The sequence below is a fragment of the Garra rufa genome, chromosome 21, assembly GCF_049309525.1.
Source record: "Garra rufa chromosome 21, GarRuf1.0, whole genome shotgun sequence".
NCBI lineage: Eukaryota > Metazoa > Chordata > Actinopteri > Cypriniformes > Cyprinidae > Garra > Garra rufa.
Window position 1 is genome coordinate 38,690,747 of NC_133381.1, and position 13,605 is coordinate 38,704,351.

At 38.1% G+C, this 13,605-nt stretch overlaps 1 protein-coding gene across 1 annotated transcript in view; it reads left to right on the plus strand.

Annotated features, from left to right (window-relative positions):
- The window catches only part of sh3yl1 (SH3 and SYLF domain containing 1), a 44,184-nt gene that overhangs the window by 13,833 nt on the left and 16,746 nt on the right, over positions 1-13,605 (plus strand). Inside the window, exons 4-8 of the mRNA XM_073827030.1 lie at positions 22-89; positions 6,966-7,078; positions 10,038-10,166; positions 10,313-10,463; positions 13,226-13,298. Coding sequence (XP_073683131.1) covers positions 22-89; positions 6,966-7,078; positions 10,038-10,166; positions 10,313-10,463; positions 13,226-13,298 — 534 coding nt within the window. The remainder of the gene's footprint in view (positions 1-21; positions 90-6,965; positions 7,079-10,037; positions 10,167-10,312; positions 10,464-13,225; positions 13,299-13,605) is intronic.

The following is a 13,605-nucleotide window of genomic DNA, read 5'->3' on the forward strand; positions in this document are numbered from 1 at the left end:
TGTTCTCTGTTTTCTGTGCTATAGGATGGTCTGCTCCTTCAGCCATTGGCATTGCTGGACTCGGTGGAGGATTTGAAATTGGTCTGGAGGCAAGTTTTTTTTTTTTTTTTTTTTTTTTTCTAAATCGCAACCAATTTGTCATAATTATAGTTAAGTTAATGGTGTACCAGGTACAGCGGGTAAAATAAGTATTGAACACGTCACGTCAACACTGGGCTTCTTCAATAATCTTTAGTTCTTATTTTCTTATTTTCTATTGGATTCAAGTCAGGTGATTGGCTGGGCATTTTAGTTATTTCTGAAACCAATTGAGAGTTTCCTTGGATGTGTTTGGGATCATTGTCTTGCTGAAATATCCACCCTTGTTTCTTCTTCATCATCCTGGTACTGTAGGTGTTGTGCCTGAACCAGCTAATATTACTTTCCACTGACAAGGAGCAGGAATGCTTTTTAATTGATAACTGATAGATTTCAGCTGGTGTCTTGGTTTTCCATGCCTTTTTGCATCTTCCTTTCTTCATGTGTTACTTTTTCTCTGTCATTCCATTTGATTACATATAACTTCATTTCTAAACTTTGTTTAGTTTTCCTTGTATGTATGTATTAATAGGGTTGTTACTGACATCTGGTGAACATTTCAAGTCAACAGCACCAGAAAAATTATTCTTATTTTACCCGCTGTATATATTGGGTTAATTATGAGAAGCTATGAGAAGATCTTTCTGGCAAAATTCCTCTTGGCTTCTTGTTTGATTTTTTTTTAAATATCAAAAGATAATGAATAATCATCTTATGGCATCTAAAATTAAGTGTTGACAAGTTTTATAGGCTTAACCCTAGCTAAGGTAGTAGATATTCTTTTTTTTCTGTTCCAGTCTCGCATATTTTATGCTGAATCAGTGTTCAAGAAGAGTTACGCAACAGGTTTATTCATGTATCAGATGAACGCTTTAGACTACACTACGCTATATTCCTATGGTTAATGCTCTGTATGCAGACATGTAGGAGCTTCATCTAGATATAATTTTTAAATTGCTTCACATGCAATGTCACGCAAAAAATATGTTTTCCTTCTGTCGAGATCGTCTGAGTCATGCATAGACAAGAACATCAAGGCACTGAAATATTTGCCCCGTCTGACTTGGCTGTCTTGTTTTGTATTTCTTTTTCGTTCCATCATCTCCTTAATAAAACATATGTTCCCTGGTGGAAAAAAAACAGCTAAAACCAGTCTAGGCTGGTTGGCTGGTTTTAGCTGGTCAACCAGCCTGGTTTTAGCTGGTCATAGCTGTCAGCAGGCTGGTTTTAGCTGGTCAGCAGGCTGGTTTTAGCTGGTCAACCAGCCTGGTTTTAGCTGGTCATAGCTGGTCAGCAGGCTGGTTTTAGCTGGTCAGCAGGCTGGTTTTAGCTGGTCAACCAGGGCTGGTTTTAGCTGGTCAGCAGGCTGGTTTTAGCTGGTCAACCAGCCTGGTTTTAGCTGGTCATAGCTGTCAGCAGGCTGGTTTTAGCTGGTCAGCAGGCTGGTTTTAGCTGGTCAACCAGCCTGGTTTTAGCTGGTCATAGCTGGTCAGCAGGCTGGTTTTAGCTGGTCAGCAGGCTGGTTTTAGCTGGTCATAGCTGGTCAGCAGGCCGGTTTTAGCTGGTCAACCAGGCTGGTTTTAGCTGGTCAGCAGGCTGGTTTTAGCTGGTCATAGCTGCTCAGCAGGCTGGTTTTAGCTGGTCAGCAGGCTGGTTTTAGCTGGTCATAGCTGGTCAGCAGGCTGGTTTTAGCTGGTCAACCAGCCTGGTTTTAGCTGTTCAACCAGCCTGGTTTTAGCTGGTCATAGCTGGTCAGCAGGCTGGTTTTAGCTGGTCATAGCTGCTCAGCAGGCTGGTTTTAGCTGGTCAACCAGCCTGGTTTTAGCTGTTCAACCAGCCTGGTTTTAGCTGGTCATAGCTGGTCAGCAGGCTGGTTTTAGCTGGTCATAGCTGCTCAGCAGGCTGGTTTTAGCTGGTCAACCAGCCTGGTTTTAGCTGGTCATAGCTGGTCAGCAGGCTGGTTTTAGCTGGTCAACCAGGCTGGTTTTAGCTGGTCAGCAGGCTGGTTTTAGCTGGTCATAGCTGGTCAGCAGGCCAGTTTTAGCTGGTCAACCAGGCTGGTTTTAGCTGGTCAGCAGGCTGGTTTTAGCTGGTCATAGCTGGTCAGCAGGCTGGTTTTAGCTGGTCATAGCTGGTCAGCAGGCTGGTTTTAGCTGGTCAACCAGCCTGGTTTTAGCTGGTCATAGCTGGTCAGCAGGCTGGTTTTAGCTGGTCATAGCTGCTCAGCAGGCTGGTTTTAGCTGGTCAACCAGCCTGGTTTTAGCTGGTCATAGCTGGTCAGCAGGCTGGTTTTAGCTGGTCAACCAGGCTGGTTTTAGCTGGTCATAGCTGGTCAGCAGGCCGGTTTTAGCTGGTCAACCAGGCTGGTTTTAGCTGGTCATAGCTGGTCAGCAGGCCGGTTTTAGCTGTTCAACCAGCCTGGTTTTAGCTGGTCATAGCTGGTCAGCAGGCTGGTTTTAGCTGGTCATAGCTGCTCAGCAGGCTGGTTTTAGCTGGTCAACCAGCCTGGTTTTAGCTGTTCAACCAGCCTGGTTTTAGCTGGTCATAGCTGGTCAGCAGGCTGGTTTTAGCTGGTCATAGCTGCTCAGCAGGCTGGTTTTAGCTGGTCAACCAGCCTGGTTTTAGCTGGTCATAGCTGGTCAGCAGGCTGGTTTTAGCTGGTCAACCAGGCTGGTTTTAGCTGGTCAGCAGGCTGGTTTTAGATGGTCATAGCTGGTCAGCAGGCCAGTTTTAGCTGGTCAACCAGGCTGGTTTTAGCTGGTCAGCAGGCTGGTTTTAGCTGGTCATAGCTGGTCAGCAGGCTGGTTTTAGCTGGTCATAGCTGGTCAGCAGGCTGGTTTTAGCTGGTCAACCAGCCTGGTTTTAGCTGGTCATAGCTGGTCAGCAGGCTGGTTTTAGCTGGTCATAGCTGGTCAGCAGGCTGGTTTTAGCTGGTCAACCAGCCTGGTTTTAGCTGGTCATAGCTGGTCAGCAGGCTGGTTTTAGCTGGTCAACCAGGCTGGTTTTAGCTGGTCATAGCTGGTCAGCAGGCCGGTTTTAGCTGGTCAACCAGGCTGGTTTTAGCTGGTCATAGCTGGTCAGCAGGCCGGTTTTAGCTGTTCAACCAGCCTGGTTTTAGCTGGTCATAGCTGGTCAGCAGGCTGGTTTTAGCTGGTCATAGCTGCTCAGCAGGCTGGTTTTAGCTGGTCAACCAGCCTGGTTTTAGCTGTTCAACCAGCCTGGTTTTAGCTGGTCATAGCTGGTCAGCAGGCTGGTTTTAGCTGGTCATAGCTGCTCAGCAGGCTGGTTTTAGCTGGTCAACCAGCCTGGTTTTAGCTGGTCATAGCTGGTCAGCAGGCTGGTTTTAGCTGGTCAACCAGGCTGGTTTTAGCTGGTCAGCAGGCTGGTTTTAGCTGGTCATAGCTGGTCAGCAGGCCAGTTTTAGCTGGTCAACCAGGCTGGTTTTAGCTGGTCAGCAGGCTGGTTTTAGCTGGTCATAGCTGGTCAGCAGGCTGGTTTTAGCTGGTCATAGCTGGTCAGCAGGCTGGTTTTAGCTGGTCAACCAGCCTGGTTTTAGCTGGTCATAGCTGGTCAGCAGGCTGGTTTAGCTGGTCATAGCTGCTCAGCAGGCTGGTTTTAGCTGGTCAACCAGCCTGGTTTTAGCTGGTCATAGCTGGTCAGCAGGCTGGTTTTAGCTGGTCAACCAGGCTGGTTTTAGCTGGTCATAGCTGGTCAGCAGGCCGGTTTTAGCTGGTCAACCAGGCTGGTTTTAGCTGGCAGCAGGCTGGTTTTAGCTGGTCATAGCTGGTCAGCAGGCTGGTTTTAGCTGGTCATAGCTGGTCAGCAGGCTGGTTTTAGCTGGTCAACCAGGCTGGTTTTAGCTGGTCATAGCTGGTTTTAGCTGGTCAGCAGGCTGGTTTTAGCTGGTCATAGCTGGTCAGCAGGCTGGTTTTAGCTGGTCAGCAGGCTGGTTTTAGCTGGTCATAGCTGGTCAGCAGGCTGGTTTTAGCTGGTCAGCAGGCTGGTTTTAGCTGGTCAACCAGCCTGGTTTTAGCTGGTCATAGCTGGTCAGCAGGCTGGTTTTAGCTGGTCAGCAGGCTGGTTTTAGCTGGTCATAGCTGGTCAGCAGGCTGGTTTTAGCTGGTCAACCAGCCTGGTTTTAGCTGGTCATAGCTGGTCAGCAGGCTGGTTTTAGCTGGTCATGCTGGGAGACCAGCTTAAACCAGCTACTTCCAGCTTAAACTAGCCTAGGCTGGTTTTAGCTGTTTTTTTTTCAGCAGGGTTATTAGAGCTGTCAATCAATTAGATTTTTGAATTATGAATATTCTCATAGTTTTAACTATGACGAAAACCAATACATTTTCTTTCATTAAAAAAAAAAAAATCTTTGAAAAAAAAAAAAGTGGGTCTTTCTCCATAATTTAAAATAAAATAATTTTCTTTTTGATTTTAAGTTAACAGCAAGTTTCTTATCTCACAGGGTGTTAAAAGCATGACAAAAGTGAATTACTCATTACGACCTTTTTTCTAAATCAGAGGTCAGCCTTTTGTCAGGAGCTATTTGTATCTCAAGTGCTTGCTTCGTCATTTTTCAATGCATAAAGTGGATCCTCCTATCTCTGGCACAGGAAGTCGCTGTGCTCGTGTCCAGCGAGGTCATTTGTCAGCATCAGGCAGAAGTTGCACTTTGTTTCCTGACCTTGGTTTGCAGCTCGGATGAGTCATTTGTGTACCGAGCGCCTGTGCATCTTGACAGTCTTGATTAATTTCTGGAGTAGCCTTCGGGCGCAGTGGTTAGCGTTGCGGTCTCTGTCTTTCAGTAAGTAGCAACACACCTGATAAGGAATACAGGAAGTATTGATTTTATCTTTAGGCATTAAAACCAGAGCATATCTGAAACTGGTCCAAATCTTTCGACACAAAACAGCACAAAAAAACTATTGCTGAATATAGCACTATACTTTTTTTAAATGTTTTGCTGGTGACAGATACACAATAGTCAGCGGGGTGCTTGTCAGAGTGATGTATAGTGTGCTTGAAGGTCTGTTGCTTAAAAAAAAACATGTTCTGATTTTGTAAATGAAGAAAATGATGAAAAGAGTGATGTCAGTTGTGAGACTAGAATAGGCAGTTCTGAGTATCTGGTGAAATGTGCGAGTGTTTTAGGGCTGGGTGGTGTGAAGGTACTGATATACCGTGCAGCGGTGGAAATCAGTAGAGATCAGTTGATCAGTAGAGATTCTGCTATATCGTTTATCGATTTTAGAAGTCCTACAAGCAGAAAACACTAAGCTGATTATATTAATTGATTATAATTTTATTTAGATTTAGGTGAAACTAGAAGCTTAAGTTTGTGAACAAACTTTGATGTTGGCTTGAGAAAGCCAAAATGGGCATCTTGAGGCAAAAGAGCCAGATCGTATTGCGTCTCTTCTGTGTTCATAAAATGGTTATTGTTTTTTGTCATATTTTTTTAGACCCTTGTTATTTTGTTATACGTTAGCGGAGTGAATGAAGCCTAAAGGGGTCATATGATGTTGGTAAAAAAACATTATTTTGTTGTAATGCAATGTGTTTATGCAGTTTGAGGTTCAAAAAACACATTATTTTCCACATACTGTACATTATTGTTGCTCCTCTCTTCCCCGCCTTTCTGAAACGCTTCAGTTTTTACAAAACTCATCATTGATGGAACCCAAGGTGTTCTCTGATTGGCTGCTCGATAATGGCAAAAGTCATAATCATGATTATATAGGTCAATATTGTAATCAAAATTATTTAACATGATTATGACTGGGGCCAAAACTTTATGTTATTGATTAATTTAAAGATTTAAAGAAAACAATGCAATAAAAGACTACATATCACAAAACAATTGCAATACATTTTTCTATCAAGTTATCCGTGCAGGCTGCATTCGTGTCTTTCTTTCCTCAGTCGCAATGAAGTTTGTTTGTTTTTGTTTTTTTGAGGAAAACATTCCAGGAAAAAATCCTGGAATGTTCCTCAAAATACTTCTTTCCTCAAATAGAAAAAAGACATGAACCTCTTGGATGACATGGGGGTAAATTATTGGGACATTTTTATTCTGGAAGTGAACTAATCCTTTCTTTAATATGACAGCCCCTGGTCATATTTTAAAAATTATTATTTATAATATCATTTTTTTTATTAAATTAAAATAAATATTTAGTTTTATTTAGGATTCATTTAGTAAGAAAAACAATATTTGTAACATTTAAAAAATTTTTTAAATATAAATTAAATAATACAAATAATAAATCACTGCATTGAATTAATTTAATACTTGCTTTGAAGTGATAGCCCCTGGTCACTATTCAATAGAAACCTGTTTTCTCCACTGAATAAAAAATAAAAATGTTATTGTGACTTGTTATCTCACAATTCGGACTTTTTTTTCTCAGCATTGCATGATACAAACTCGCAATTCTGAGAAATAAAGTCCCAATTGCTTGATATAAACTCACAATTGCAAGTTATAAAGTCAGAATTGCATGATATAAACTCTTAAGTCAAAATTATGAGATAAATACTCGCAATTCTGTGAACATATCAGTCTTTTTTTCTCCTCAGAACTTGACTTTATATCTCACAATTCTGAGAAAAAAGAATTGCGAAATACAAACTTGCAATTGCGAGAAAGAAAGTCAGCATAACGAGATGTAAACTCGCAATTGTGTGGAAAAAAGTCAGAATTGTGAGAAAAAAAAAGTCGCAATTACCTTTTTTATTTTTTATTCAGTGGCGGAAACCGGCTTCCATACTATTCCTTTCCAATCTAATGTAACAAAAAAATCTTGTTTTGGGTGAACTGTGCTTTAAAGCTCTGCATAAACCGAGACATATATATATATATATATATATATTTTTTTTTTTTTCATCTCTAGGCATCAGATTTTGTCATCATCCTGAATCAGAGAAGAGCTGTGGATGCTTTTAGTAAAGGAGGCAATCTTACACTCGGAGGAAACTTCACTGTGGCTGTCGGCCCTCTTGGCAGGTACAGTATGAGAGTTGATGTTACAGTGTAGTACCAAATTCTCTTGCCAGGGGGCAGAAGAGAGAGAATAACGTCGAGTGAACGTTTGAAAACTTGGGTGCTTTGAGCAAATGTCCACTGTTAAGTATCTGGGTCGTAATATGAAATGACAGTTTTATTACTGTCAAGTGTTTTATTTTTTTTATCTGGATGCATCTGCGTCACTTGGCTGACTTTTGATTAAAATCAAAGGTTATGGCTTAAGGGAGAAAGGTTTGATTTATGTTTGGCAATTGATATTATGATTGTTTTTTTTTTACTGTTACTGCAAGTGCTGCCAGACGGGAATAAGAAAAGAATCAAGCAGTCCTTGAACTCTTGTGAATTTTATTAATGTTACATTCGCCCATTTGTTTGGAGTTTTTAAAGTGTTTACATAGGTGATGAGGATAAAGGTATAAATGAGCTGTTTTGGTGCATTTATGAATAGCAATTAAGCAAAATCTCTTCCTCTTGCTGAAAGTTAAATATATAATATTAACAGAATATAAAAGCCACCTATATTTATATCACATTCACCAGGGACTCATTTTCTCTGATGACATGTTTATGCAAAAAATGTATACAGTTGTGAGCTGCCAGCTCCAGCTTTCACCTACAAGACCGTAATTCATTATTTGACAAGCATGAGCCTGTGCAGAAAATACAGTGGGAATTATAGATAATGACAGGTGTCCGTACTGTACATTAGGAGCTATTCAGACGTGCTAGTTTAAATGACAGCTGCATTGTTCTACGGTGAATCAGTGATTTTACTCTTTATTGACGGATTCTGCTGTGTTTGTGCTTGTGTGGAAAGTCCTTTTTTATTCTCACTGCTTTAATTGTTGTTTATGGATCTTGCAATAGAGCTGCAAGCGATATTCTACTGAATAGTCACCTATTGCACTACAGTAGCTTTGAAAACTAAGACTTAATATTCCACTTAATGTGGATATGTTTGATTTGTTGGCTTGGATTAGATCGGGTTTGCATTTGGTTTGGCAGCAGTGACTGCAGAGTGTATATGCTCTGTTTAAATGAGTTATTTTTGAAATAAAACACAAATGTTTTCTGCTGAAAATACAGTTTTGCTATCACAGAATGTTTTTTTTATATATATATTCAAATAGAAATTATTTAAAATATTATTTTAAATTGTAATATGTGACCCTGGACCACAAAACCAGTCATAAGAGTTTTTTTTTTTTTTTTTTTAATTGAGATGTATACATCATCTGAAAGCTGGATAAATACGCTTTGCATTGATGTATGATTTATTAGGATAGGACAATATTTAGCTGAAATACAACTATCTGACAACTGCTATCTGAAATCTGAGGGTGCAAAAAAAATCTAAATATTGAGAAAATCGCCTTTAAAGTTGTCCAAATTAAGTTTTTAGCAATGCATATTACTAATCAAAAATTAAGTTTTGTTTTTTTTAATGGTAGAAAATTTACAAAATATTCTCATGAAACATTTACTTAATATCCTAATGATTTTTGCCATAAAAGAAAAATGGATCATTTTGATCCATACAGTGTATTTTTGGCTATTGCTACAAATATACCCATAAGACTTGTTTTGTGGTCCAGGTTCCCAATATTACTGCTCTTACTGTGTTTTTTTTATCACATAAATGAAGCCTATTGTTATTACACTGAAAATAGTGCTAATTTATCCTTTTAATTGATTCCACTGTGAGTTTTGACTGTGTAGAGTTTATTCCTTGCATATACAGTTGAAGTCAAAAGTTTACATACACCTTGCAGAATCTTCAAAATGTTAATTATTTTACCAAAATAAGAGGGATCGTACAAAATGCATGGTAATTTTTATTTAGTACTGACCTGAATTCTTTTCACATAAAAGATGTTTACATATAGTCCACAAGAGAAAATAATTGAATTGAATTTATAAAAATGACTCCGTTCAAAAGTTTACATACAGTTGATTCTTCATACTGTGTTGTTACCTGAATGATCCACAGCTGTGTTTTTTCTTTTTTTTGTTTAGTGATAGTTGTTCATAAGTCCCTTGTTTGTCCTGAACAGTTAAACTGCCCGCTGTTCTTTAGAAAAATCCTTTAGGTCCCACAAATTATTATTATTATTATTTTTTTAGCATTTTTGTTTCTTTGAACCCTTTCCAACAATGACTGTATTGTTTTGAGATCAATCTTTTCACACTGAGGACAACTGATGGACTCATATACAACTATTACAGAAGGTTCAAACACTCACTGATGCTCCAGAAGGAAAAACAATGCATTAAGAGCTGGGGGTGAAAACTTTTGAACAAAATGAAGATGTGTATATTTTTCTTATTTCGCCTAAATATCATATATTTTTCATTTAGTACTGCTGTTCAGAAGCTACAGAAAATAGCTTACATGTTTCTCAGAAGACTAAGATAAGTTGAATCAACCCTGATCTTCAAATTAAAAAAGTTTTCACCCCCCAGCTTTTAATGCATTGTGTTTTCTTCTGGAGCATCAGTGAGCGTTTGAACCTTCTGTAATAGTTGCATATGAGTCCCTCAGTTGTCCTCAGTGTGAAAAGATGGATCTCAAAATCTTACAGTCATTGCTGGAAAGGGTTCAAATACACAAAAATGTAAAAAAAAAAAAAACTATAACTAAACAAAACAAACACAGCTATGGATCATTTAGGAAACAACACAGTATTAAGTTTTAAGTGTATGTAAACTTTTGAACGGGGTCATTTTGATAAATTCAACTATTATAATTTCTCTTGTGGACTATATGTAAACAACTTTCATGTGAAATCTTATTCAGGTCAGTACTAAATAGAAAATAGCGTGCATTTTGTATGATCCCTCTTATTTTGGTAAAATTAACATTTAGCAGATTCTGTAAGGTGTATGTAAACTTTTGACTTCAACTGTGTATACAAGTCTGACTAAGCATCTTTAACAGGAATTTGGAGGCAGATGTGGCGGTTCGCAGTACGGCGGCTGTGTACTCATACTGCAAATCTCGTGGCCTCTATGCTGGAGTGTCTCTCGTCGGTTCTTACCTCATCGAGCGCAAGGAAACCAACCGAAAGTAAGCACGTTGCAGTGTTACGGGTCAAAGAGTTGAAATGTTGCATTAGAGCCCTCAGGCACTGATGTTACCTCACATGTTGACCTACTTCGTGTTTTCATTGTGTTATAGTTTCAATTTCTTATGTGTGCTCTACTTTTGATTAGGTTTTACGGCCAAGACATTCGTGCTTCTGCTATTCTCAATGGAGATGTGGATCCCCCACCTGAAGCACATGATTTGTACACCATTCTGCAGGACTACACTGAGAAATACACCACCGACTGGCAGAACAAACACATGCATGTTTCAAACAAGGTCACTGTCTTTGTACTACTGCCCCATGTTGGGCAAATATATTAAAGCTTACTGAGCTACAAGCTCTGCTATTTTGTAGTACATTATAGTGCATGCATAACTATTAGGCATGTTGAAATTCTGGTAATATTTTTTTTTCCCAAGCACAATTTACCATTTCCAAACCACATCAATATTAATACCTACTATTAATTTTGTATTTAATTATTTATAAGTGATATATAATTATCCATGAAGGCTGGAAGCGAAAAACTTTTTATATTCAGGTGTGCGTAATTATAAGGTACATTTTTATCTTACAGATAAAATGAGCCAAAAGAGAGATTTAACTCTTAAAATTATTAAATGCATGGGATGCAATACTAGAATTTGCAAAGTTAAGGCATGACTATTGGACAGCGAAATGCTCATTGGGTCTCCATGGTCAGAAAAAACAGGTGGAGAAGAAAAGACGTATTAACTGCAAAAGAATTAAGAATTAAGGTGAAGAATTAGGTGTAAAACCATGAGGAACCATTTAGTCTCCAGTGCCAGCATTTTCTAGAACTGCAACCTACCTGGGGTCTCCAGAAGTGCAATGTGTGAGACTTTGCTTGGGTAAAAAATCCTAAAAAAAATACCCTCACTTAATAAGAATAACATCCTCTTGTACCACTCTTTCAAGAATTTATCTTCCAGAATCTGGCAGTACGTTTTGGGAGTTCATTTTTAGTCTATTTCCTATCCTGAAAAGTCTGTCTTGCAGGGATGGACTAAAAATGAGCTCCCTAATCTTACTGCCAGATTCTGGAAAATACATTTTTGAAGGAGTGATACAAAAGGATGTGATCCTGTTACTTCAAGAGGCACTCTCAACTTATCTGTCTATACAGTCTATAAAAAAAAGTCTTCGTATTTCACAACACTTTACCATGTTATTCCTATTAAATGAGGGTCATTTTTTCATTTTTTTGACTTTTCAGTCTGAGTTAAATATCTTTTTTGGCTCATTTTATCTGTAAAAGGAAACATACCTAATAATTACACACTCCTGAATATAAGGAGCTTTTCACTTCCAGCCTTCATGGACAATTATAAATCACTTACAAATTATTAAATACAAAATTAATAGTAGTATTGAAGTGATTTGGAATTGGTAAAATTTGACCCTGGACCACAAAACCAGCCATAAGGTTAAATTTTACAAAACTGAGATATATACATCCTATGAAAGCTCAATAAATAAGCTTTCTATTGATGTATGGTTTGTTAGGATAGGACAATATTTGGCCGAGATACGTCTATTTGAAAATCTGGAATCTAAGGGTGCAAAAAATCAAAATACTGAGAAAATCACCTTTGTTGACAAGTTGTCCAAATTAAGTTCTTAACAATGCATATTACTAATCAAAAATTACATTTTGATAGGTTTACAGTAGGAATTTTACAAAAAAATTTCTTTACTTAATTTCCTAATGATTTTTGACATAAAAGAAAAATCGATAATTTTGACCCATACAATGTATTTTTGGCTATTGCTACAAATATACCCCAGCGACTTAAGACTGCTTTTGTGGTCCAGGGTCACAAATGTGCTTGACCAGAATATCAACGTGCCTAATAATTATGCATGCACTTGACAATAAGGTCTGATTAACTGATATTAATTAATGCATTAACTAATGTGTTACAGTATTTATTATTCTTAGTTAAAGTTAGTTAATACAGCGGTTCATTCTTAGTTCATGCCATTTTAGTAAAATATTGAATTTATTTTAACTAAGATTAATAAATTATTTTAACAAATATAGTTAACTAATGTTAACAAATTAAACCTTATTGTAAATTGTTACTCATAATTTACAGCAGGGTCAGAAATTACCAAGGGCTTGTGGCAAAAATTTTCAAATAGCACGGTATTGAAATATTCTTATGGGACATTTGCACTGCTCAGTTGCATCAACAGATTAAAATAAATATTCCTCACCCATTCAGCTACTCTTTAACTCTGTTTAAATTGCACATGTCACTCATCATTTCAACATCACCACAACAAAGTTACAATAATCTCATTGTACTTGATGGGATTTGAAGTCACACTATTTTCCACTTACTCGTGCCTTTTTTCTCAGTCAAATTAGCAAATCTTAGCAAACTCATTTTGTTCAGTTGAATCTGTGATGCACAGTGTGCATAAAGGAACCCCTCTAGTGGCAAACATTGAAGTACAAACTAGTATGAAGAAGTATGGAATGAAGAAATGAATAAATAACACATAAAGCATGAGAGGTGTAATCTGCCAACAAAGTCTTTCAGCACATTAGAAGGTGATTGTGAGTTTCATTTGATGACTACTATAAATCAGACTACTATAAAACACTGTGGATGACAGTAATATAGGCTTTCCGCTTGGCAACTCATATCTCCAGCGGTATATTTTGGTCATTGGGGTTATGTGGAAAAAAAGATTGGTCTCATGAAACTCAAGGGATTCCATATCATAATAACGAGTTTGTAATTCTTTATTTTTGTAAGATTTATAAGTTGGAAGGAAGCAAAAAGAGTACATACAATGTTTTGAGACCTCAAAGTTATGTATGTGACACGGTTAGAAATGCAATGCATATTCAGTTGCTTATATACTTCAATTTGGGCTAACATTTAAAAATTTTAATTGTTCTCTCAAAGACTTAAACAGAGACTGGCACTGATGCCATAAAAATCAGCTGACTGGGTGAGAGACAAGCCTATTGATGTATATTCGGGTGTCTTTGTTTTCACAGTTGAGTTCAGCACCGGCTAGACCAAGGCCTCCCACACAGAGAGCTGCCTCCTCGTACACACCCAAGCCACAGGGTAAGACCCCGAGTGACCTCTCAAACCCTCACACCGTTCGTCTTTCAGAGTAGAAATGACTAACTGAACTTGTGCTGTTGTAATATTGGATGGGAAGTTTCTATATGCTTGCCTCTAAGTAAGAAAAGCATTTTTTTGCAGTGCACTGTACCTTTTCAGCATTATTTTTACTTGTTTAGAAAATCCTTGATTTAAGAATTTTTTGATATTTTGGCTGAAAACAAGACACAAAATCCAAGTAAGGAAAAATTGATCTCCTGCTGATTATGTAGTCTATAATTTTAATTATAGTTAAAATTTTAACAGC